General features: G+C 43.3%; 1 protein-coding gene across 12 annotated transcripts in view; it reads right to left on the bottom strand.

Annotated features, from left to right (window-relative positions):
• STARD13 (StAR related lipid transfer domain containing 13) overlaps positions 1-22183 on the bottom strand; it is a 493326-nt gene that overhangs the window by 17187 nt on the left and 453956 nt on the right. For 9 of the 12 annotated variants that reach the window (XM_024999929.2, XM_059892086.1, XM_059892087.1 and 6 more), the window contains 4 exons: positions 19563-19626; positions 7289-8679; positions 5921-6094; positions 4628-4844 (listed from right to left, as the gene is read on the bottom strand). In XM_024999929.2, the coding sequence (XP_024855697.1) occupies positions 4628-4844; positions 5921-6094; positions 7289-8679; positions 19563-19626 (1846 nt within the window). The remainder of the gene's footprint in view (positions 1-4627; positions 4845-5920; positions 6095-7288; positions 8680-19562; positions 19627-22183) is intronic. The other 3 variants (XM_024999933.2, XM_005213668.5, NM_001192070.3) reach the window with 1 other exon arrangement.

Below are 22183 nucleotides of genomic sequence, written 5' to 3'. Positions count from 1 at the left end.
GCAAAACCCATTTCATAAGCTTCTCTCTTGCACGTCATCTCTCATTTTCAGGGTAAAAGGATGAGTGATGAGTGTCCCTCTGGTCTGGTTTTACTGTCCTCTCTCTTTGGTCTTCCACCTAAACACTCAGCTTTGAAAAGCAAGGACTCAACGTGTAATTTAAAAAGACAGACCCAGGAACATCTCATTTTATGACGTTAGGTAGGCAGCAGGTTGAGGACACTTGTGCTGAGTATGAAGTGTCTTCACAGCATAATTGGGCTTTTAAAACTTGCTACTCCATTAGAAGGAGAGCGTGGGCATGAGTGCTGCATTAGAATTCAAGTTTCATCTAAATAATGTTAAATCTCCTACTTGGCATCCTGCTTATGCTAATCCTTTCAGCACTTAATGATGTTTATCAGGACTTGTGTTTCCTCTTCTTTAGGGATGTGCGCCACTAATGAAGAAAGGTTGGTTTTATCCAGAGAGAGAAAGATGCCTGAGAGCAGTATGTAGCGGGTTCTTATGTGGAGCCTTGCAGGTTTGGCCACTCACTGCCATGACTCCATACTCATCAGGAGCTGGGTATAACTTGGGTATCATCTACCCTTCTGTGTAGCTGATTTAGGGCAGAAATAAAAGCTCAGCCAACAGAGCCTGCTCCTTTCACACACTGCCATGTCTGCAATGATTCATAATCGAAGGTAAACATCCTTATTTCATCTCCAGCCAACTGCTCAGGTGAAAATGGATACACTGTGTTTCAGCACGAAGAAGATGTTCTGTACTTGGGGATGTAGGCGGCCCTGTTTCAGGCCTCTGTCTGGCTGTCTTCAGTCCTTTGTGACAACCTCCTGTTTGAGAAGAATGCTTAGCCTGAGGGGAAGGAGTGGAGCAGGGAGGGAGCCTCCCTGTCTGGGGTGAGAGGCTGAGCCTTGGGACAGCCTGAGAAGGTGGTTGGAGGGGACCACGTAAAAGGAGCAGCAGAGAAGTCGGTCAGCGTGCTTCAGAGGAAGGGCACCTTAGACCCTTTGGTCCTGCACAGTCGTGGGGCTGGGGTCTCAGGATCCTGTGTAGACCTGAGTCTTCGATTCAGAGGAGGTGCCATTGGTGAAGGAAGAACACTTATCTGGCGGGTTCTCCTTCCTTGTTCTTTGGTCTCTCTTTGTTTTCGGATTCACTGGCTTTTATTTGCTTGAGTTGGCTCTTAAATCTCTAGGATAGTCTTTCTCCTGAGCCTGGTTTTCTTATTATGTTTCTCTGCTTTCCCCTCATTTCTTACTGTTACTGCCTGCCTTCTTTGCAGGGACCAGAGGGGGCCCTCTGTGTGCCCCCCACACTCTTTGCTGATGAAGGTAGGGGGTCCTTGCCAGCACTGAGTGCTTCCTAAGGGAGGGACTGGCTAAGGTGAAAGTCCCTTTGGCATCTGACAGATTCTTTCTTTGGACGGAGACAAGAGAAGGGCTGACTTGGTCATTGTGTTTACATTTACAGTCAGTATCCACGTCCACGAAATGAGCCTTTTTCTTATAAAGCTTTGCCAGCATACTGTTTTTCAGGGTAGTGTTTGTCCAGATTAAAAAAGAAAGACAGAAAATAGTTACAGGCCTGAAACAGAGACAGGGAATAAGCATAAGCCAGGGAGCAGGGGTTGATGGGGATTTGGCGCCACTTTCCTTCTCTCCATTTGAATGACTTTTGCTTCAAACAGGAGACTGGCATCAATAACAGCAGCAGTGCTGGTGATACACGTTTATTCAGAGTCTACAGAGGGCAGGACTGGTTTCCGTTCTACATAAAGACTATGCAGTGAGTGGGGTGGTGATATTACAACACATGTGTAGCCAGTCTTGTATAGGAAAAGAATTCAAAGTGACTTACAGTGATCTATAAATTAAGGATCACAGATGAGACCATCAGAGCAATAGGAAAATAAAGACAGAAAAGGAGAGCAGGAAGTAGGAATGAGGTTCACACACAAAATTCACGCATGCCCCCATGTTACATATATTAACTACAGGCAGAATGTGCATTTGGTTTCAATAATTCTCGCAGCCAATGTAGAGAGGAAAACATATCCAGCTGAATGAGCCTGGTGTACCTAATATAGACAGGTCAGTTATCCCCAAAATAACAATGCTTTCAGGTGCTGGGGGCTGAGGAAGAAAAATTCTTTGGTTCTTACAGAAAAGACACCACATGACACAATGAATAACACCATCAGCACAATCCTGACACTGAATCCATCAGTAAGCTGTTTAGGGGCACTTCTGAAAGTGTCCCTCAATGCCAGAGGTGGCGTAACCCCAAAATCACTGGGGACAAGCAATTCTAACGGGTGGTAGTGAAATGCATTTGTTAAAAACTTGGACCCTGGAGATAGATTTTCAAGCAAATGTTGGCTCCACCATTGACACATGGGGGCTAGCCCTGGGTGATATGGGATTGAATGAGGCAGTGAGCACAGGATACCTAATATCCCTGAAACATGCTGGGCACTTAGGAAAGGTTACAGTTATTGAGTGAAGAGTGTAGATGAACTGCAGCATTTGCTTTAAGCATTCCAGAACAAACCCTGTTTTCTCTTAATAGAACATTTGCTGATAAGCATTAGAGCCAAAGACTCGAAGAGAATCAGCCAAGAGGGGAGATGGGTCTTATATACCTTTATGAAAATTGAGAAGTTTGGAAAAACGTGTCTGAATAGCAGGCAACTCTCCACAAAACACAATCCTGGGTCTATACTGCTGCTGCTACTGCTGCTAAGTCACTTCAGTCGTGTCTGACTCTGCAACCCCATAGACGGCAGCCCACCAGGCTCCCCCAATTCCTGGGATTCTCCAGGCAAGAACACTGGAGTGGGTTGCTATACTAATAGTCCAATAAAAGTACAGTTGAAGCTTCAAAGTCCTGTGCTGAAGGGCATGGTGGCAGTGCTTTCAGGACTGCAAGAGATTAACTAGAGTGAAAGTGGAGTTGCTCAGTTGTTTCCGGCTCTTTGCGACCCCGTGGACTCTAGCCTGCCAGGCTCCTCTGGCCATGGGATTTTCCAGGCAAGAGTACTGGAGTGGGAAGCCATTTTCTTCTCCAGGGGATCTTCCCGACCCCAGAATTGAACCTGGGTCTCCCGCACCCATTGCAGGCAGACTCTTTCCCATCTGAGCCACCAGGGAATTCCCAGGGTATTGGCAAATGTTTGAGCCCACCTCTCCAAAAATTTTTCTCAGTAAAATACCCATAGACCTTCTACTTTTGATTAATGTGTGCCTTTGGTTAAAGTTCTAAAATTAAAAAAAAAAAAAAAATCTAACGCTTAACTATCAGCTTCATTGGATTGCTCCATCGGGATGTTACTCACAAATCAATTAATGTTGGGGCATCTGCCAAAGATGAGTGCTGTTGGTTTTAGACAAGTGGTCTGTTGCTTTTCTTTCTGCGAAATAACAGGCAAGCCATCCAGGCCATTTCTCAACAAAGCAGCCATCACCACCGCAACGGTAACAGCAACCACGTTTACCTCCACTGTGACATCCAAATATGCAAAAATGTAGATGTGCGTATTATCTGAATTAAGAGTGGGAAGGGAAAAGGGCATGAGGCATTGAGTTCAATCAGTGATGGCACTGAATGAAGAAGTTACTCCTGTTCTTTTCCACTGAAAACTGCTATTTGATTCATCAAGAGACCATCCTGATTCTAAGTATGATCTCAGCACTGGGGTGGAGACGACATCAGTTCATGAGTTCGGGTGGCTTAGCTCATTCCTGTCTACTTAGCTTAAGGCCAAGGGTAAATCAATGAAAAGTGCAAATAACCTTAGGTTGGCACAGATTCTTCACATGGTATTAAAGAGTAAGATGAATAGAAGCCATTATAGAATAGTTACCTGAAAATACCCTCAATACTCAAGGTTGCAATTGATCAAGCAGAAACATGGCTTTTATTTTGGACAGAATGTCTAATAGAGAAACTAATGAGTATTAATTAGGAGGAGCAAAAGCCTGGCCTGGTTAATCATAGACTAGGTTGCACTCTGGGCCATTCATTGTCCACCATTGAGGCGGCCCCCACAGTCCTGGAGACGGAAAATGGTCTCCAAAAATTTTGTTCAGCTTGAGCTTTTTAATCAACTCCACAAGATGAAGGGACATTTAACTTAGCTGATATTATTTTCATGTTTTACTTGCACATTTAAAAAATATATAAATAAATTTAAAAATATAAACAGTTATGGTGCTGCTTCAAAAAAAAACTAATAAAGGGAGATATAAACACCTAATTCTAGTTTAAAAACAAACAGGGATAAAAGAATGCTATGAAATCAGTGGTGGCATTGAGACCGTAATTAAAAGGAAATGCAGTAGATAGCTTTACTCCCAGTTTCCGGGGAACACAAATTAGCCATCACAGGTACAAATGATCAGTGTTAGCTTTCTGCAGTCACTCCAGGGTGTCCTTCAAGTTGCCAGTGAGGAAACATCCTCGCATGGCTTGATGAGGATGTCACTTGGTCAAATTAAACAGTGACCTCTAAAGATGACAGTGCCTTTTCTTTCGGAGGCGCATGTCTTGTCTGACCCTGGACAGATCTGATCTGGCTGGTGCTCTGTGCTGCCTGGCCTGTGCCTGGGGCTGATGACCCTACCTGATCGAGGCAGTTGCTGCGTAGATACCTCAGCGCTTGCTGGATGCTCTGTGGCAGGGGCTGCCCAGTTCTCTGGACGTGAACGATGAGGGGAACGCCAAAGACCGCCTTGTCTCGATAATCAGGAACTTTCATCCTCTTCATGAACTTTGGAACTGCCCTAGAATTCACAGAAACCAGGTCATGCACGCCTCGTGGAGCACACTGCGGGGAGAGGCTGTGAAAGCAAGAGGGAAGCCAAGCTTTTGTTGGAACATCTGACAGGCGCCGGGGAATTCAACATTTCTCCCTTGATTATTCACATTACATTGGAAGGACTGTCTGTGCCCTGTGCCTCTAACTGTTAAACAGGGTGATTCACATTAGCAGAATGGATTTATGGCCCTGCTTCTAAGTGCTTGACATTCCAGTTTAACTGTGACGGACACACTTCTTAAATGATAAACACTTTAAAGTCCCCAATAAGACAAAACAAAACAAAATTAAAAACTACATCAGAAAGAAGAAATTTGGTTGGGGTTGGGGGAGAAAGAAGAGAAGATAAAATATTATGTTAATATCTTCCCTTACTTTTCTAGAACCAGTTGTACTTTTTAAAGAAAATTTTAATGCACAAGCATATGTTGATTTGACCACACAATTTATAACTTACTTATTATATTTTATAAAATATAAACTGCCGATTCTTCTTTGTGCATAATATATAACATATGACAATCAGCAGCACATCTTACGTTTTTCCAAATCCATCAAATTGTCTAAAATCGGTCCACATTCAAGTTCCAACATATGCTTTTGTGAGTTCCTTATTCCAAAGGTTTACTGCATAGTCTTGTTTTTATTAGCCAATGAAATAAGAGCGGAACTGTATTTGAAGAGTTCAGTGCTCTCAGAATGAAGCAATGCTCTAAGCGTGGAGCTCTGCATTGGGCCAGGAGGTACAAGAAACAGATGTTTTCTTTGCAAACTGCCAGAATTACTTTATGGCAAGTTTATTTTTAATGTCTCTGTTCACAACTAATCACTCTTTACTTGGAGCCTGACTGCCTTCCCTGGAAACTGACAGAGAGCTACAAATAAAGTAATGCTTCCTGTAGGCTACATCTCATCCAGGCTTTGGCAGCCCAGGGATGGACACTGAGGAAGAACTCTGGGCAATTTTTGTTCCAGAAAACTGGCAGTGAAGAAAACAAACAGATTCCTCAGAACTCAGAAAGCAAACACTGAAGTGCTTGCCATCACACACTGAGCCCTGGAATAAATGGTCTGCTCCAAGGCGAATGGGCTACGCACCACGTCCAGCCGTGCTTGTTGGACATGGAGTGTTTCTCCATGATGGCCGTGAGGCGGAGCAGCGAGAAGCGCTGGAGCAGGTTCAGCTGGCCGGCTGTCTGTCCGCTGATGTGGGGTGATGCCGTAGATGGCTGTGGCTGGTGTGAGAGCTGGAAGCTGTTCCACCGGAGTCGCCTTTACCGGAAAGACCGTCAGAGAAGCCGGTCACAAAAGGGATGGGTTTTTCAGAAAACATGGGATATTACCGATTTTTAAGTAGCTAATCAAAATAATTTCCGAGCCAAGAGAGTTACAGAGCAAATGGAGCAGAAAGACACAAAATGCACAGAACAAACAGAAGAAACTATTTTGGAAGAAGTCATTATCTGTTTCATTGGTGGTGTTAGTTGCTCAGTCGTGTCCAACTCTACGACCCCCATAGACTGTAGCCAGCCAAGCTCCTCTGTCCCTGGGATTCTCCAGGCCAGAATGCTGGAGTGGGTTGCCATTCCCTTCTCTAGGGAATCTTCCCGACCCAGGGATTGAACCCAGGTCTCCTGCATTGCTGGAAGATTCTTTACTGTAGGTGCCACCATTAGGAGGCTTAAATAAGTGATATAATAAATGTTATATGTTAGTTTATTCCTAAATCCATTCCCACAGTGTTGAAAGCACCTGAGACTGTGTGTGTAAGAAAGAGAGAGACGTTCAGACAGACAGAGGCAGAGATAGAGATTACACACATTTGGGAGCTGTAGAGTACAGTCACACTCCCGTCCTGACTCCACACTCTGACTTGTGACAGGTGCAGATGAAGCTCTCCTGACGTGACTGTACAGCAGTGAGCCCGAGAGACATCACTGCCTTGGGAGAGACCCAGCAACACGTACAGTAGGGCTGTTCCTACTGGTTACCCCCTTCCAGGCCATTTATCTAAGGTGCTTGTGAAGTGATCATAGTAAAACAGCTTTTATGTGCTTTGTATTCTGCATTTTAAAGTCAAAATAAACATATGAAGTACTGCATACACCTTAGATCTCAGAAATTTCTCATAGAACTTTTTAAAAATTTAAGATTTGGCAAAAGAGATGCTTGGCAAGGTCATGGGAAGAGCCTGTGCACGGGCAGTGGGCCTGGTTATCAGTGCTTTGCACATAAGAAGCTCAATTTTTTTTTTTTTTTTTGCATAAAACCAAGATTGAAACAAATGTGAGTTAACATGGATTCAATCTGCACAAAAGACATACTACTGTTCAAATAATTCCCAACCACGTACATCGCTTAGACCAGTGTTAAATATTTAGAAGGTACTCTATAAATGTTTGTTAAACAGACCATAATTATTATGAAATGGATTTAAACCTCATTTCACAGAGCCATGCCACCAACCTGTTTGGCCTGGTCAGAGAGGCCCCTACTCCTGAGTCCCTCCTTTCTCTGACCCCAGTGGCCTCTGACTCAGTAAGAGATGCTCCATCTCTTTCCATGTCACTGGGTGTGGTCCGACCTTCAGAGACAGAGTTGCCTTCGAAATCCAAGGTGATCTGATTGGGAGAGGGGAAAGGGGAGAAGCCAGCCTCTCCGGAGCTGTGTGTCTGTGGTTCGGGTAACACGTTTCTGGACCAGTCATCCACCACCTCCTGGAGCCCGTTGACGTGATGGAGGATGTCATCCAGGTGAGGGAAGAGGTCATCCTTTTCCAAGTCCAGAAGGTCCCCGGTGCTGGCATACAGGTGGGAGCCGGGGACGTTGTCGTAGATGCTGACCCTACTCGCCCTGTGGCAGGACCCCACGAGCCTGGGCTCCCTGGCCCCCGGGCCGGGCTGTCTGCCCAGGGAGATACTCCCGGTCCTCCAGCTCGCCCCGTGGCTGTTGTCTGTTGGTGAGAGGCTTTCGATAGAGAGCGCCTTGGGGAAGGTCCCTGGCTTGTGGTCCTTGGGGACGTGCACCACCAAGTTCTCTTGCGAGTGAAACTCGTGCGCGTGGTGCTTTCGGTCTCCCGCGTCCTGCAGCGCTGTCCCCGCCAGCACGTCCAGGTCTTCTAGGTACATGCCCCCGCGCTTGTGGGCCTCCTGGCACTTCCGCTCCTTCAGGCCGGGCGTGCTCCCCCCGCTGCTGCTGTTCTCCGAGGGGCTGCTCTCAGCGCCCCACTTGGTGGCGCCAGGAAGCCCGGCACTGCCGGTGGCGGGGGGCGAGTTCTGGAGGTGTCCGTTTGGGATCTGGACGCACTGCATGGCCCTGAAGGACTCGGGCTCCTGCTGCAGCACGGGCCCGCTGATCACCAGGCCCCCGGGCCGCCCCTTGTGCCTTCCCTGCGCGCCTTTCCCTCGCAGCGTTTCCATGCGTTTCAGGAACGACTTGGCTCTGGCCCGGCTGGGCTTCTCATTCTTTGGGTGCAAAGGGTGCTGGAGCCCGTCTTTGGAGGACGGCAGGAGGCTGTTGCCCACCAGCGCGGCGTCCAGCATGACCGGGCCGTCAACGCAGTACTGCCCGGGGCCCTCGAAGGCCTCCCGGCCGACGCCGTGACCACCAGGCTGGCTGCGGCCGTCGCTCCCACCGCTGCTTTCACTGTGAATGGAGCAGACCTCGGGCTCGCTCAGATCCGTGAGGACGCTTTCACTGCTGGTCGTGTTTTTCATCCTAATGTCTCCCGACGACCCATTTCTGTCTCCTCCAGGAAACAGTGTGTGGAGGTCGTCCACGCGAGACCACCGGCGGCTGGTTCTTTGGAAAGTCCATTTGTTGCTGATGCAGAGATCTTCCTCATCAGAGTCGTCACCCTGGAAAACAGCAGCAGGATGCTAATAATGTACGGGTGGCGGGGGTGGAGAGGGCAGTCTGGGGAGCGTGGGCATGGTACCCCTGCCTCCTCCTTCCCTCCCTCCATGGGTGGACCCTTTTGCTGGTTCCTCCACCATCTTTATTGTCCTGGATGACCTCTTCCTTCCCAGAAGCTGGAAGATCCCTTTCCAACCCGTCCAGCTCTCTTCCCTTCAGTTTTCCTTCCTTCCTTCCTCTCTAAGAAGCTTCGTGGACCAATTGCTATTTCCTTCTCCAGAGGATCTTCCCGACCCAGGGATCGAACCCCGGTCTCCTGCATTGTAGGCAGACGCTTTACCGTCTGAGCCACCAGGGAAGCCTAATCATCTGGCTAGACAGGCTAAATATAAAACACCTGCAGTTCTCCCTTTTTGAGTAGAAACTTAATCTTGCCATAGAAGGCACTCACTTCTTTCCCTAAATCTCTTTACGGAGCCCTAGGACCATATTTCTAGCTTTCCTCTTCTGAGCCTCAGAGTCACTAGATCTCAAGCCAATACTCCTTAGTCTCCCAGACTTGATTCTTAGCATATGTTCCCATGTAAGTTAACAGCCAAATTATCTCCAAATTCCTGCAAGTGGAAATTTGGGAGCCATTCTAGAGATTCCTGGTGGAGGAAGGTCCCATCTCAGCCAGCACCACCAGGCCAGCCTTCTTGTTTTTAATTAGCCCTGGATCCGAGTGCCTTCCTGGAACACGGGTATCTGGGTGCTATGGCCCCACCATTTTCCCCTGTCATACACCTCACACATTTCTCTTACGTCTGGGTTCTGCCTGAATTTGTAGCCCCTGAGATAGGAGAGTCTGGATTCCCTGAATCCAGAGATGGCTTTGTTTATCTTTGCAAATCCCTGGGCCTGGCCCAGCACAGATGTATAACTAATTTCCTTTCCAGATGAACTGGATCATCCATTCCTTCCTTCTCTTCATTATGTGTATTACCAAGATCCGACTCTGAAATGGTTCTCAAATCTGCTCCCTCGTTCATATCTTCACTCTCATTCCCCAGTGTGGGCCCTTGGCACCTCTGGCTGGGTTATTACAGTGAAAACCGGGCCAACATCCTCTCCATCTAAACGGCTTTCCACAGTGTAATCCAAGTATGATCACAGGGTTTTCCGGTTTAGACACTTTCTGTTCCCCTTAGCTCTCCGAAGTCTGGGTATGGCATTTTCAACCTGACTTTCAACCTGAAGCTCTTTCGACCTAACTCCAGTGTGCTTTTCTTATGTTAGCGGTTCCTCCCCATCTTCTGCATTCTGCTCCCTGACCTGCAACTAGGCCCAACACCCAGCTCTGCGACAGGATCAAGAGCCTAAAGGGTTTATATTGTCCCCTGTCCTTCCCTGATCCCTGACCATTCTTGGGTACTCAGCTTCATGGGTCTCTTTGAAGCCTTCCTGACAGCCCCAAGGCAGTGACTATGCTTCCACTGTGCTCCTGTAGCATTCGGTTTAGATCTTTATAACATTTGTTATAATGCTATCTTAATCTCATGTCCCAAGCACCTACTCTCAACTGTTACAGATAAACTGAGCAGGACCAGGGCCTGCTTTTCTGTGTTGTATTCATATTTATATCCTCCCCAATGCCGAGCAGAGAGTAACTGCTCTCTTTCTCTCTATGTGTGTGTATGTATATATATATTAATTGGACTAAGTGTTATTTCACTTTACTTTGGCATCCGGTTCCAAGCCCTGGTTGCCAGTGCAAGCAGTACCAGTTAGACTTAGGTGACTGTCTGAAAGTTGCTTACTCTCTCCGAAGTGCATTTCTACCATTTATAAAATGGGACTGAAAATTGGTTCTGCATCATAGGTTTGCTTCGGGGATTACATGAAATAATGCACTGACCAATCCTTCACTGAGGAGTATTTTGCTTATTGGTTATTTTCTCGTGTTTGTTCAGTTGCGTCTGTGCTTCCTGTGCGTGTAAGATAGACGGCTTATCCATCTTTCTATATATCTGGCATCCACCTTAACTCCTCTGGACATCGCAATTATTAACTTCAAGGAAAAGTAAACAGATGCTCAGTCAGTGAATGTGGGATTCTTCCATTCTTATTCCCTGAAAATCTAGGTTCACAGGGATTAGACTAAATGACAAATTTGAACTTTCAAGTATAAGGTAGAAGAAAGTAGAAAACCATGGCAATCACAGAGAATTTCATAGCTGTGGCAGCATGGTGGGAAATTAGCTTTGAGTTTTAAAAAAGTTGCATAAAACTTTAGCGAAAGAGCTTAAAAAGTTGCCCAAATGGAAAAAGGGCAAGACTCTAGGATGAAGACTCAAAAATATCCTTTCTTCATAGTATTTTCTACCTCTTCTTTCCCTGTGATGGATACAATAAACCCTGACATCTGAGGGCCATTTAAATATCAGGTCCTGTGACAGTTTGAAGGTTGAGTTTATTGGATTTTCATGTCGTATTTCAGGAAGCTAGGAGAAGTTGATATTAAGTAAACATTCTGAAAAAAACCTTTTAGCAAATAGTTTCTGAGAAGGCAAAAGAAGGATATGCTTTTAAAGAAAATACAGATATTTTAAAATAGAAACTACAACATTTAGTGTTGGCTCCAATGAGCTCTCTAAAGCAATCCCAAACTTGGTTACTGATGCTAGCAAACCACATACTAGTTGGAGAAGGACTTCTTTATGTTGGTTTAGAAAAGATGCCAAGCCGGGCACTGCGGGCTAGGGATGGAAAGCCCACTCCTGTCTGCTGGGCTCTAAGACCTTATTATACTGGCTCTGGGCAAAAAGAGATATTTACAACCCAACCAAGGCATGTGAAAAAGTGGTAAACTCCTAGGGAAAAAGGCAAACAGTTCAGGGAAATTTTGCAGTATTTAGATGGTTTGAACCAAAACAAACAAACAAAAATCAAAGCAATAAAAAACAAAAATAAAACAGAGAAAAAAGGAAAAGATATCTATCTTCTTTAGTATGCAATTATCAGAGTACATCCAGAGGGTACTGACATGATTCTGTGTCTGTTTTTTCCCACTGGTGCAGGATCTTTGAAACTGATAGTGACATACAACTAGAAATATATTGTTTAGTTATAAATGGATACTAGAGATGCAAGGTAAAACACCATAAATATAATGAACACTGTGTATGTTGTATATGAAAGTTGTTAACTGAGTAAGTCCTAAGAGTTCTTATCACAAAGAAAAACATTTTTTTTTCTTCTATTCTTTAGCATTGTATCTCTGGGATGATGGATATTCACTAAACCTACTGTGGTAGTCATGATGTATGTCAGTCAAATCATGCTGCACACTTTAAACTGATACAGTGCTATATGTCAATTATACCTCAATAAAACTGAAGAAGGAAAAAAGGAAGTAATACAGCCCTGATAATAGTATATGGAACATACTAAGTGCTCAAAACATGCTAGCTATTCATTAAAAAAAAAAATTCCAGCACAACTCAAGGCACATATACAAATTACACTAAAGCTAAATAAATAAATACATAAATTTATGCTGTCACAGTTATCTTTATCCTCTGATTTTTTATATTCTAGTTTAGTCCATTTCATTTTTTTTTTAAATGTTGTTTGCAACCCACTAGATTCACCTGATAACCTACCAATGGGCCTTGATTCACAGCATGAAAAACACCAGTTTTAGTTTTTTATACACTCATGGCCCAGCAGATGGTTAGGGACATAGCAGACTCTCCAATAATAAATGTAAGGTGTACTCTTTAGGAGATGATCAGATTTCATCTTTTTTTTTTTTTTTTCTTTTTTTGAGGCTAAACACAAATAGTTTGTGATTATTTAGAAATGCAAAATGGAAACCTCTAGGAGTCAGATGTTTTTATGAGAAAAAGACACACCAAACTAACTTTATTCTCTTATCTCAACCATTTAGTAAACCAGGGAAATACTAGGGACACGGTGTGTCTGGATTTCAGCCAGGAACTGACAAAAGGCCAAGACACTGAACTGCTGGAGGCTACAGAGCGTTTTGTGAGTAGCTGGTTGAGTACCTCCACCAGAGAGGGTGATGGAAAGACTGAAAGCGAATGATGCAGGATGCCTTCAGGCCGTGTCCATTTTAAGAATAAGTTGAATGACTCAGAAGGATTCATGTTTTTAAACTGTGAAGATGGCACAGATTATTCGCTAGGTGATCTTTTTTGTTGTTGTTTATTTATTTTTAATTGGAGGACGACTGCTTTACAATGTTGTGTTAGTTTCTGCTGGGCAGTGAAGTGAATCAGCTGTAAGTATAAGTGTGTCTTCTCACTTCTGGACCTCCCTTCCACCCCGCCCCCATCCCATCCATTCAGGTCTCACTAAGTGATCTTAAGCAAGGCACTCACTCTGAGGCTCAATTTTCTCAGCTGTAAAATGGAAATGATAACAACGCACATCTGGCATGGTTTGCCAATAGAATCAAATGAGATTATATGTGAAAATGCCAGATAAATCTTAAAGTGCAAGATGAAACTAATTATTGTTCTTAGAGAATACTGATTTGAGATGCGTAACGATCTGAACAGAATTGAAGGATGGCCTGTTAATAAGATGAAATTTCATGAAGTTAAACACGAAGAACTTAACTTCACAAATCTATTATAGAATGTGTGGGATGAAACAGTCTTCGTTCCTATCAACAGTCTTGAGAGTTGTAGCAGATTTAGGCTTAATATGAGTTAACCATGTAATGTGGTAACCAAACCAAGACATCCACCTTAGGATATCTTACCAAAAGCATGGATCTCAACATTTGGGAGGTGCAGCCCCATTGTATTCTGCATTGGTAACATATATTAGGAACAATGGGCCACAGCTTAAAGTGCACAGGGAATGGGATATATTTCCAGAGCAGAGTAATCAGGTTGGCCAGTGATCTAGACATCACAACCTTCTATGAAGGATGATTGAAAGGACTAATGGTTTGGTTTAGGAAAAAGGAACTCGAGAACAGTACAACTCAAAGTGTGGCCAAGGGGCTGACAGTCCCCTAAGCAGTCTTCAGAGAGGTGAGTTCAGACACTGAGAGTAAGTATTAAAACCATTTGTCACCATTTGGCATGGCTGTGTGATCCAAGTTCATGATCACTGGACTTATCTTACTAAATGGGGCTGAGACCAGCTTGTGTGTTGGGCTCACAAGGTCCATGTTACATGTGACATTTCAAGATCAGTTTATCTAGCATAACCCAAAGTGTATAATGTACAGGATCCATTGTTTTACAGAAAGACTATTGTAGAAACTAGCTAGTGACGTGGATTAAAGATGAATTTTGACAATATAGCATCACTTACTTCATTTTGGTAAAAGTAAAAAAGAATAGCCAAAGCTTTTAAAAATTACTTTAAAAACCTCTTTATTTTTATTTTTTTAATGTGTATCATTTTTAAAGTCATTATTGAATTTGTTGCAATATTGTTTTTGTTTTATGTTTTGGTTTTTTGGGCTGCAAAGCATGTGGGATCTTAGCTTCCTGACCAGGGATTGAGCCTGCACCCCCCAATTTGGAAGGCAGAGTCTTAACCACTGGACCGTCAGGTAAGCCCCACTCAACATATCCTGTGAGACTGGCTTCTTTATGATGGTTAATATTAAAACAAAGAAGCATATGAGATACACATTTTCCCCTGTGAGTGGTTTCTGTCAATCAAACCTAAATTTGAAAGCAAACAGAAAACTCACCATGGGGAATACTCATAGTCATAGTGTTTGATTGAAATGTGTGTATAGACATTTAATATGGGGAATTGGTATTTCAAAGTAAACTTTTTGTTTAGTTCTGACAGCTGAACAACAGAAAAAAAGTTGCAAATGCAATCATGATTCTGCATATTAATTGCCTAAGTATACACTTTTAGTAAAAATATGAACAATTTTTGTAATTCTTTTCTGTTTCCTGTTATATTTGTTCCAGTTATATTTATTGGAATGCAATTTTGTATCTGCACAGTCTTTTAAAACATTTAGTCTTGTATTTTCTCTAGTACAATTCTTAGAGATTATCTAATGATTGTATCATTCATATTTCTAATATTATTTATGTTTCTAATAATTGTTTTGTAATGAATTTTACAGAAGTATCTTGGTCAGTGGCAGGCTGGGAAGTTTTTAAAAAATCAATCATTCTCTCTAGACAGTTTAAGAAACTTTGTTCTAGATTGAATAGAGGTCAGAAAACTTTCTGTAAAGGGCCAGATAGTAAATATTAGAACATTACAACTAATCAACTCTGCCTTTGCAGCCAAAAGGATGGGTGTGGCTTTATTCCAGTACAACTTTCTTTACCACAGCAGGAGCAGTAGCTTGCTGAGCTCTCATCTAGACAAAGAAGAAATCCATATTCTGTGCCTCTCCAGAGAGAAGAGTTGGAATCAGACGGGCACATTTACATCAAGTCAACTTTTAGCTTATTATATGAAAGACTTCCAGTAGTTAGGAGAAAATAAATTGCCTTGCATTTTAATGAACTCAAGTCTAGATATTTATAAACAGAGGCTGAGTGAATTGTTGGATGCTCTGAAAGTAAATCCTGTCCTGGATAGGAGGTTGGAAAAGATGAGTGAAGCGCTCTTCTCACTCAAAGATCCAGGTTCGAGGATATTCACACTTAACACTCTTCAATGTAAGATGTACTACTTTTTAGCCGAGGGAATGATGGAATGAAAAGTAACTTCTCTCATTTGCTCTGCTGTTTGGAGCTGTCTGGTGGTGTCTTATTTGACGGGACATTTGAGGTTATGAAAGGCAATGGGGGGGAGGGTGCAGGCGGAGGCTCAGACCGGGCCCCCTCACAACAGCTGCAGCTCCTTTGAAATGCCCACGGCATCGAGGCCAGGAGGTGCTGGCTGCAACGTGGCGATTAGTCATGGTTTCTGTGTTGCTTTCCACCTTGGGGTCATGATTTCAGAGAGCTTTATTAAAACCGTGACTTTAACCAGGACCTTCTTTGGAAGCTGCTCGTCCTGCCTCAGGAAATCTTGGGTAGGAGTCCTGTGTGTGTACACATCTCTCTCTTTCTTCATTTAACAGAGATCCTTATTGGAGTCTTTAGTCTCTGACTTTAACTTTGAATAGAACCCACATCACATTAACACTGACTGTAATGAGGGGATTTCAGTGTTGTCATAAAGCAAGTGTGAATTCTGTAGGACATAATGAAGGAACAGTTTTCTGAGAAAGAGTAGCTTTGCATGTGCCTTGGCGTTTTTAATTTAGAGGAAACTTCAAACTTCTTTTGGCTTTTTCTAAAAAAGTGAGAAGTCATAGCTGAAATTAATATATGCTTCAGAGACAAATGCCAAAAACAGACACCGCAAAGGGAAGGATTTTGTCTTTTTTAAACAAAATCTGACCATCTCTTTACACTGGAAACAGGAGCCCATATGAGCCCACAGATGTAAGAGTTGGCTACTCCACAAGTACATGGAAATTTAGATGTGTATCTTCCATTAAAGTTGACTGGAGCTGGGTGGCTGAGCCATCCTGTTCAGAAGCACGGCCCTGCCACTTGCCGCATTGCAAGGGGAGGAGCCTGAGGCCAGTGGTGGGCAACGGCTGGGTCCTCAGGCTCTCAGAAATGCGGGGGTTTAGTAAGTCTTTCAGTGAGATGCATGGCCAAGATTGAGGACACTCTACCTGCTTCTCATGGGGAAAGTAATCTTGAATCTTTAGAGGACTGCTTTTCTCTTCTGCAAAGTGTAAGGTGCGATTTCAGTTGTCCTGGAGCTTTACGAGTGAGTGGTATTTGATGTACAAGGAAAGTGCCTGCCTAACTAAGTATGAGGCTTCACCATTGTCATCTATTTCTGGATTTTGTTTTGTTTTTTTCCCCTGTCTTGGGTTAACCCACCAAACTCTTCAGAATTAAACAAAATCAGGTGAGAACCAAATTCAAAGCAGAGCAATGAAACTCATGACTCTTTTACCACAAGAGATCCAAAGGTAAATTTCCACGAAGACATTACATAAATTGTGGACTTGAGTACAAAAAGCAAGAAATATCCCTCTTCTAAAACAACAATAAAAATACCTAATTGTATATATTGCTGAGGAAGCCCTTCCGGGTCTCAGGCAGAGGGCCAGAAGCTCATGACAATACATTTCTGAATCTCTCTCAAGGGCCAGGAGGGGCAGAACAGCTCGGTTCAGATCCTGCCTGTGCCGTTTCTGAGTGGCTCTGGGCTTCCCTGTCCTTCGATCTCTGCATCTGTGACGTGGGGTTAATGATGAGCAGTGACCTGGCGTGGAGCGGGCACTGTGGGCACCTTCTCATCACACCACAGAGTGCTAAGAAGCACACACAGCCTTCCTGAGGCCCTGGAGGGAGAAGCATGACCGCATTCCCGGTGGTGAAGCCATTTGGGGATGACATTCTGGGGAATTAAACACGTCTGGGCCTCTGCAGATTGAAGGTGAGCATTATATTTCTGTTTCTTGGATTGATTAAAATAGGGACAAGCCCAGAGGAAATGCTACTGTCTTTTTTTTTTTTTCCTGCCAAACTAATTCCACAGTTAGTTAAAGCTCTTGTGGTGTTTGGTTCTCAAGTTTCACTTTCTACCTCTGATCATTTAGCCTAGTCCTAGTCTGTATTTAGTTTTTTTTTTTTTTTTTTCCAGTAAAATAAAGGATTGGCAGAAGCTCCAATACTCTGGCCATCTGATGTGAGAGCCAACTCATTGGAAAAGACCCTGATGCTGGGAAAGACTGAAGGCAAAAGGAGAAGGGGGTGACAGAGGTTGAGTTGATTGGATGGTATCACTGACTCAGTGGACGTGAGTTTGAGCAAACTCTGGGAGATGGTGAAGGACACGGAAGCTGGTGTGCTGCAGTCCATGGTGCTATGGAGAGTTGGACACAACTGAGAGACTGAACAATGACAAAGGGCTGGTCTGTGACTTGTGTAAGGAGCAGATCGTAGGGACATGTGCCACCACCAGGGTCTCCTATGTAGCTGCTTAGACCACAGCCACCAATATGCATCACGGCTAAGATTCACGAGTGGGTGGAGATCACTCACTGGATTTATTTATTTCAAAATTCAGGCCACGAGTCCCTGTGTTACAGTGTGGAAAGCCCTGTTTTATTCAAGTGCCTGCATCTGTGGGGCCCACAGCTAAGTAGGGGCTGTAAGGGTATATGCCACCATAGCCAACGTAAGGCATAAATTAAGAATGTCAGAATACCGAAGGGACCAATTTACAGAGGAGCTTCTGTGAAGGTAACATGGCCTAATGCATGTTATTCAAGCCTGTCCCACATGTGGGTTTTGAAATGCTGGTGATAAGGGAAGAATTCAATCACACCACTTGGTTGAAAACAAATCGTGTCGTTAGTCTTCGGCATTTGTGTTTGTGATACATAGCAGCTAAGGATCTGCACTGGCAGCCGGACAGACCAGCCACACAGGCGTGGCTGCGCTTGGTTTAATAAGAACCATGTGTTACAACCAAAACAACATCTGACCTTCCTGCTTCAAACAGTGTGTGTACTTCTCAAGGGCTCTATTCAGCCAGACAGCTGTTGGGACATTTATTCCCACATTTTTCATTTTTCTTTGACCCGGACAAATTGCCCGTGTTTTAATATATTCTCTGGATATTGTTTTTCACCATTTTACCTCCTTAGCTTGAATCTTTGGTTCCTAGCTCAAACCCCAAATTGTTTTGAAGGTGAGGTCAACCAAAATTCATTTGCGCTTTTTTTGGGTGCTATTTTAGAGCAGAAATTCAGGCTAAAGTTATTTTTAAAGATTTGGTTACTCGGGAGTGACTTAAAATCCATGGGCTGTAATGACTTCTCTGTGTAGACCAGAATAAAGAACACTTTCTTACAACTCAGGGATGTTTTCTCTGCTTCTTCAAAATATAGTGCGGCTTGACTTGTTACATACTGAAGATGTGAAATGAAAAAAGTAGCTAACGATGTTAATTCTGAGTTTCCTAAAAGGATCAATTCAGTGAGAAAGAGAGGTCTTTCAGCACAGTGGTTATGAGCCTCAGTTTTGGAGTCAGACACACCTGAAGTTGAAACCCTGCTCCTCCACCAGCTAATAGATCACAGGCAAGGGACTTAGCCAGTTCAGGTTTTATTTCCCTTCTCTAGAAAACAGAGACCCTCTGCCACAATGCATGAAATGCCATAACATAGCTTGTGGAAAACAGTTAAGTCCTCAATAAAGTATAGCTTTGTTTCAGAACTGAAATCGCCAGCCTTACTCCTACAGAGGGAAAAATGCCTGCAAAGTCCTATAAGAGAGAGGAAGTGTAGTGATTCGGGAAACTGAAGGACGCTCCCTGTGACTAGAGAAAAGGGCAAGGGGTGAGAATGGAGAGATGGGGTGAGTTCTGAATCCTGTTGTTACCCTCTCCCTCCACCTGCTCAACCACGATGACATGAACCAGCCTGACAATGATCACATCCTGAACTGCACTTGAAATAAAATGCCATAGGAAAGAATGAAGCAGAAGACACCGGGCATAGCCCACCCCATAGATTCTGTTTTGCATTCTCTTAATCTACAAATCACCGGAGAACTTGAGTCTAATATAGAGTGGATATTTACAGCTAAACAAACTTCTGAAAGATTATCATAAACAAGGCATTTTACGTTTGTATGCAAACCCTCTGATCAAAACTAAAGCAAAGTGAAACAGATGTTAGCCTAGGTTCCTGTCGGGCTGAATCATGATGCTTATGATAAGACGAGATTTTTGGAGAATAAACACATATTACGGTCAGTCATTTCAGAATTTCGCTTAGGTGTGTGTTGTTTTTAATTTGTGAACGCAGCTCGTCCTGCTGGTACAGCCATGGTCTTAGTAAGGTATAGTAAATTGCACCTACCTTTTTCCTTTGGAAGTTCACATCAAGTTTCATTGAGGCACACTTGTTCAATGTATTTAGTCGTCTAAAAGGAAAGAAAAATGTGATCATTGCTATCACTAATGAACCTAAATCTTTCCAGTTTGATGATTCTCATTGGTTGCCAGTGAAGCTGAAAGTGCAGAAACAACCAACTACATCCCAAGAAAGGACTCTACCAAGAGATGGTACATGATAAAGTGTTCCCTTTTGTTCTCCAGACCTGAGAGGACCTTCCATGAAGCTTACCAAACCCTGCTGCTTCCCTTTCCATCATTCTTGGAACCCATGGGAAGTAATTTTAAGCCATATTTTCACCAGCCCCTCATTTCATCTGCCACTTTGACCTCTCCAGTCTATCCTGCTAGTCCCCAAATTTGGATCAACTCAACCATCTCTCTTCTCTCTTGCTCTTGTGTATAAATGGGAAAAGAACTCACATTATAGTGCTGAATTATATATGCCATGAACTGAATTGTGTCCTCCCCAAACTCACAGTTTGAAGCCCTAAACCCCAATGTGATTGTATTTGGAATATGAAATGATTAAGGTTAAATGAAGTCATAAGGTAGAGCCTTAATCCAATAGAATTAATGTCTTTAAAGGAAGAGACTGATTCAATGGACATGAACTTGGGCAAACTCCAGGAGATGGTGAGGGACAGGGAAGCCTGGCATGCTTCAGTCCATGGGGTTGCCAAAAGTCAGACACATCTTGGTGACTGAACAAAGGATGAGACACCAGAGCACTCCCTCCCTCTCTCTCAATCAGCCATGGGAGGACACAGCAAGAAGGTGGCTGTCTGCAAGCTAGGAAGAGTTCTCACCAGAAACCAAACCTCACTGGCACCTTGATCTTGGACTTCCCAGCCTCCAGAACTGTGAGAAAATAAACTTCTGTTGTTTAAGGCACCCAGTCTGTGGTATTTTGTTTTAGCAGTCTGTGATGACTAGTACATAGCAATACTTACATTTTGAAATTCTCCCTCAGCTGGGCTCCTCAAATTGCTACCCAGCATTTATTTCATTTTTTTTCTCTCTGTAGGCATTCATTCTCATATCATGAAAAATATCACAATTCCTCAACAGACCATTGCCAGTGAGAAAATACAGCTTAAGTCATTAATTACTTTAACAGTTCTTTCCTTCATCATAAGAAATGTTCATATTCTTTTTAAAAAATATTTTTCTTTATTTATTTGACTGTATGGCATGCAAACTCTGAGTCGTAGCATGAGGGATCTAGTTCCCTGACTAAGGATTGAACCCAGGTTCCCAGCATTGGGAGCATGGACTCTTAGGCACTGTACCACCAGGGAAACGCAAGATGTTCAGATTCTTTTTCAAAGCTAACCCTTTATCCTGTGTTTGACTGTAACATCCACCACATCATGTGGGTTCTTTTTACTCTGCATAGGAATAAAGAGATATCAGCTCTTAAAATAAACTAGATTCTGATGATGGTTATCTTCTTTCTCTAGCCTGGACACCCTACCTGAGCTCCAGAGCTACATTTTCAGCTACTCACTAGTCTCATTCATCTGTGGGGTCCTCCTGGCCCTTCAAACTCACCTATGAAAACTGAACTCACTGTATTCTCTTCAAAACCTGATTTTCCTGTTTAAAGTCTTGTCTTGATTAACAACATCACCAGTAAGTCAAGTCACCCAAGCTAGAAAACAGAGTCATCTACCTGTTAATTAGAGCTCCATGATGTCTTTGAATTTTGCCTCTTCTGGGTCGTAGTCAGTCTCGTCTCATCTTTTACTTAGAGTCAGGAGACAGACAGCCTGTTAAATTGGTTTCACTAATGCTTCACATTGAAACTAGTTCTTTTGTCAGCTTCTTATCGTGATATTTACTTAAAATATTTAATAACTATCCTCATTTTCAGCCATCTCCAGTTTCCCCACTTACTAGACATACATTAGTGTCAACTACGACGGGCAGTTATGGACTAGAAGCTGGTCACCTAGTCTGAAGCTATCTTCTGCAGGTCCTTTGCTCCTGTAGCTGATAGCCAGTTCCAAATGTGTTAAGGTCTCTACCTAAGAACTAAAAGTGTTATCTGAGGTGCATTATGTACAGTTGATCTTTGAACAACATAGGTTTGAACAGTGTGGGTTCACTCAACACATTTTTTTCCAATAAATGTACTGGAGGGACTTTCCTGATGGTCCAAAGTCTAAGACTCCATGCTCCCAATGCAGGGGGCCAGGGTTCAATCCCTGGTCAGGGAACGAGATCCCACAAGTCACAACTAAAATCTGGTGGAGCCAAATGAATAAACAAATAGGAAAATTTTTTTAAGATTTGCAATATTTTGAAGAAAGCTTGCAGATGAACCAACACAATACTGAAGTAGAACAATGTTGGAGAATTGACACTACCCAACTTTTAGACTCACCATAAAGCTATAGTAATCAAGACAGTATGATAGTGGTGAAAGAAGAGACAAATCATCAGTGGAATAGAATAAAGAGCCCAGAAATAGACCCACACAAATAGAGCTAAGCAATCTTTGACAAAGGAGTAAAGGCAACACAGTGGAGAAGAGATAGGTGTTCATCAAACAACGTTGAAAAAACTGTACATCCACATGCA

This window comes from Bos taurus, chromosome 12 (assembly GCF_002263795.3).
Source record: "Bos taurus isolate L1 Dominette 01449 registration number 42190680 breed Hereford chromosome 12, ARS-UCD2.0, whole genome shotgun sequence".
NCBI classification, from domain to species: domain Eukaryota; kingdom Metazoa; phylum Chordata; class Mammalia; order Artiodactyla; family Bovidae; genus Bos; species Bos taurus.
The sequence above is the reverse complement of the archived record's forward strand: the minus strand, read 5'-3'. Positions and strand labels throughout refer to the sequence as shown.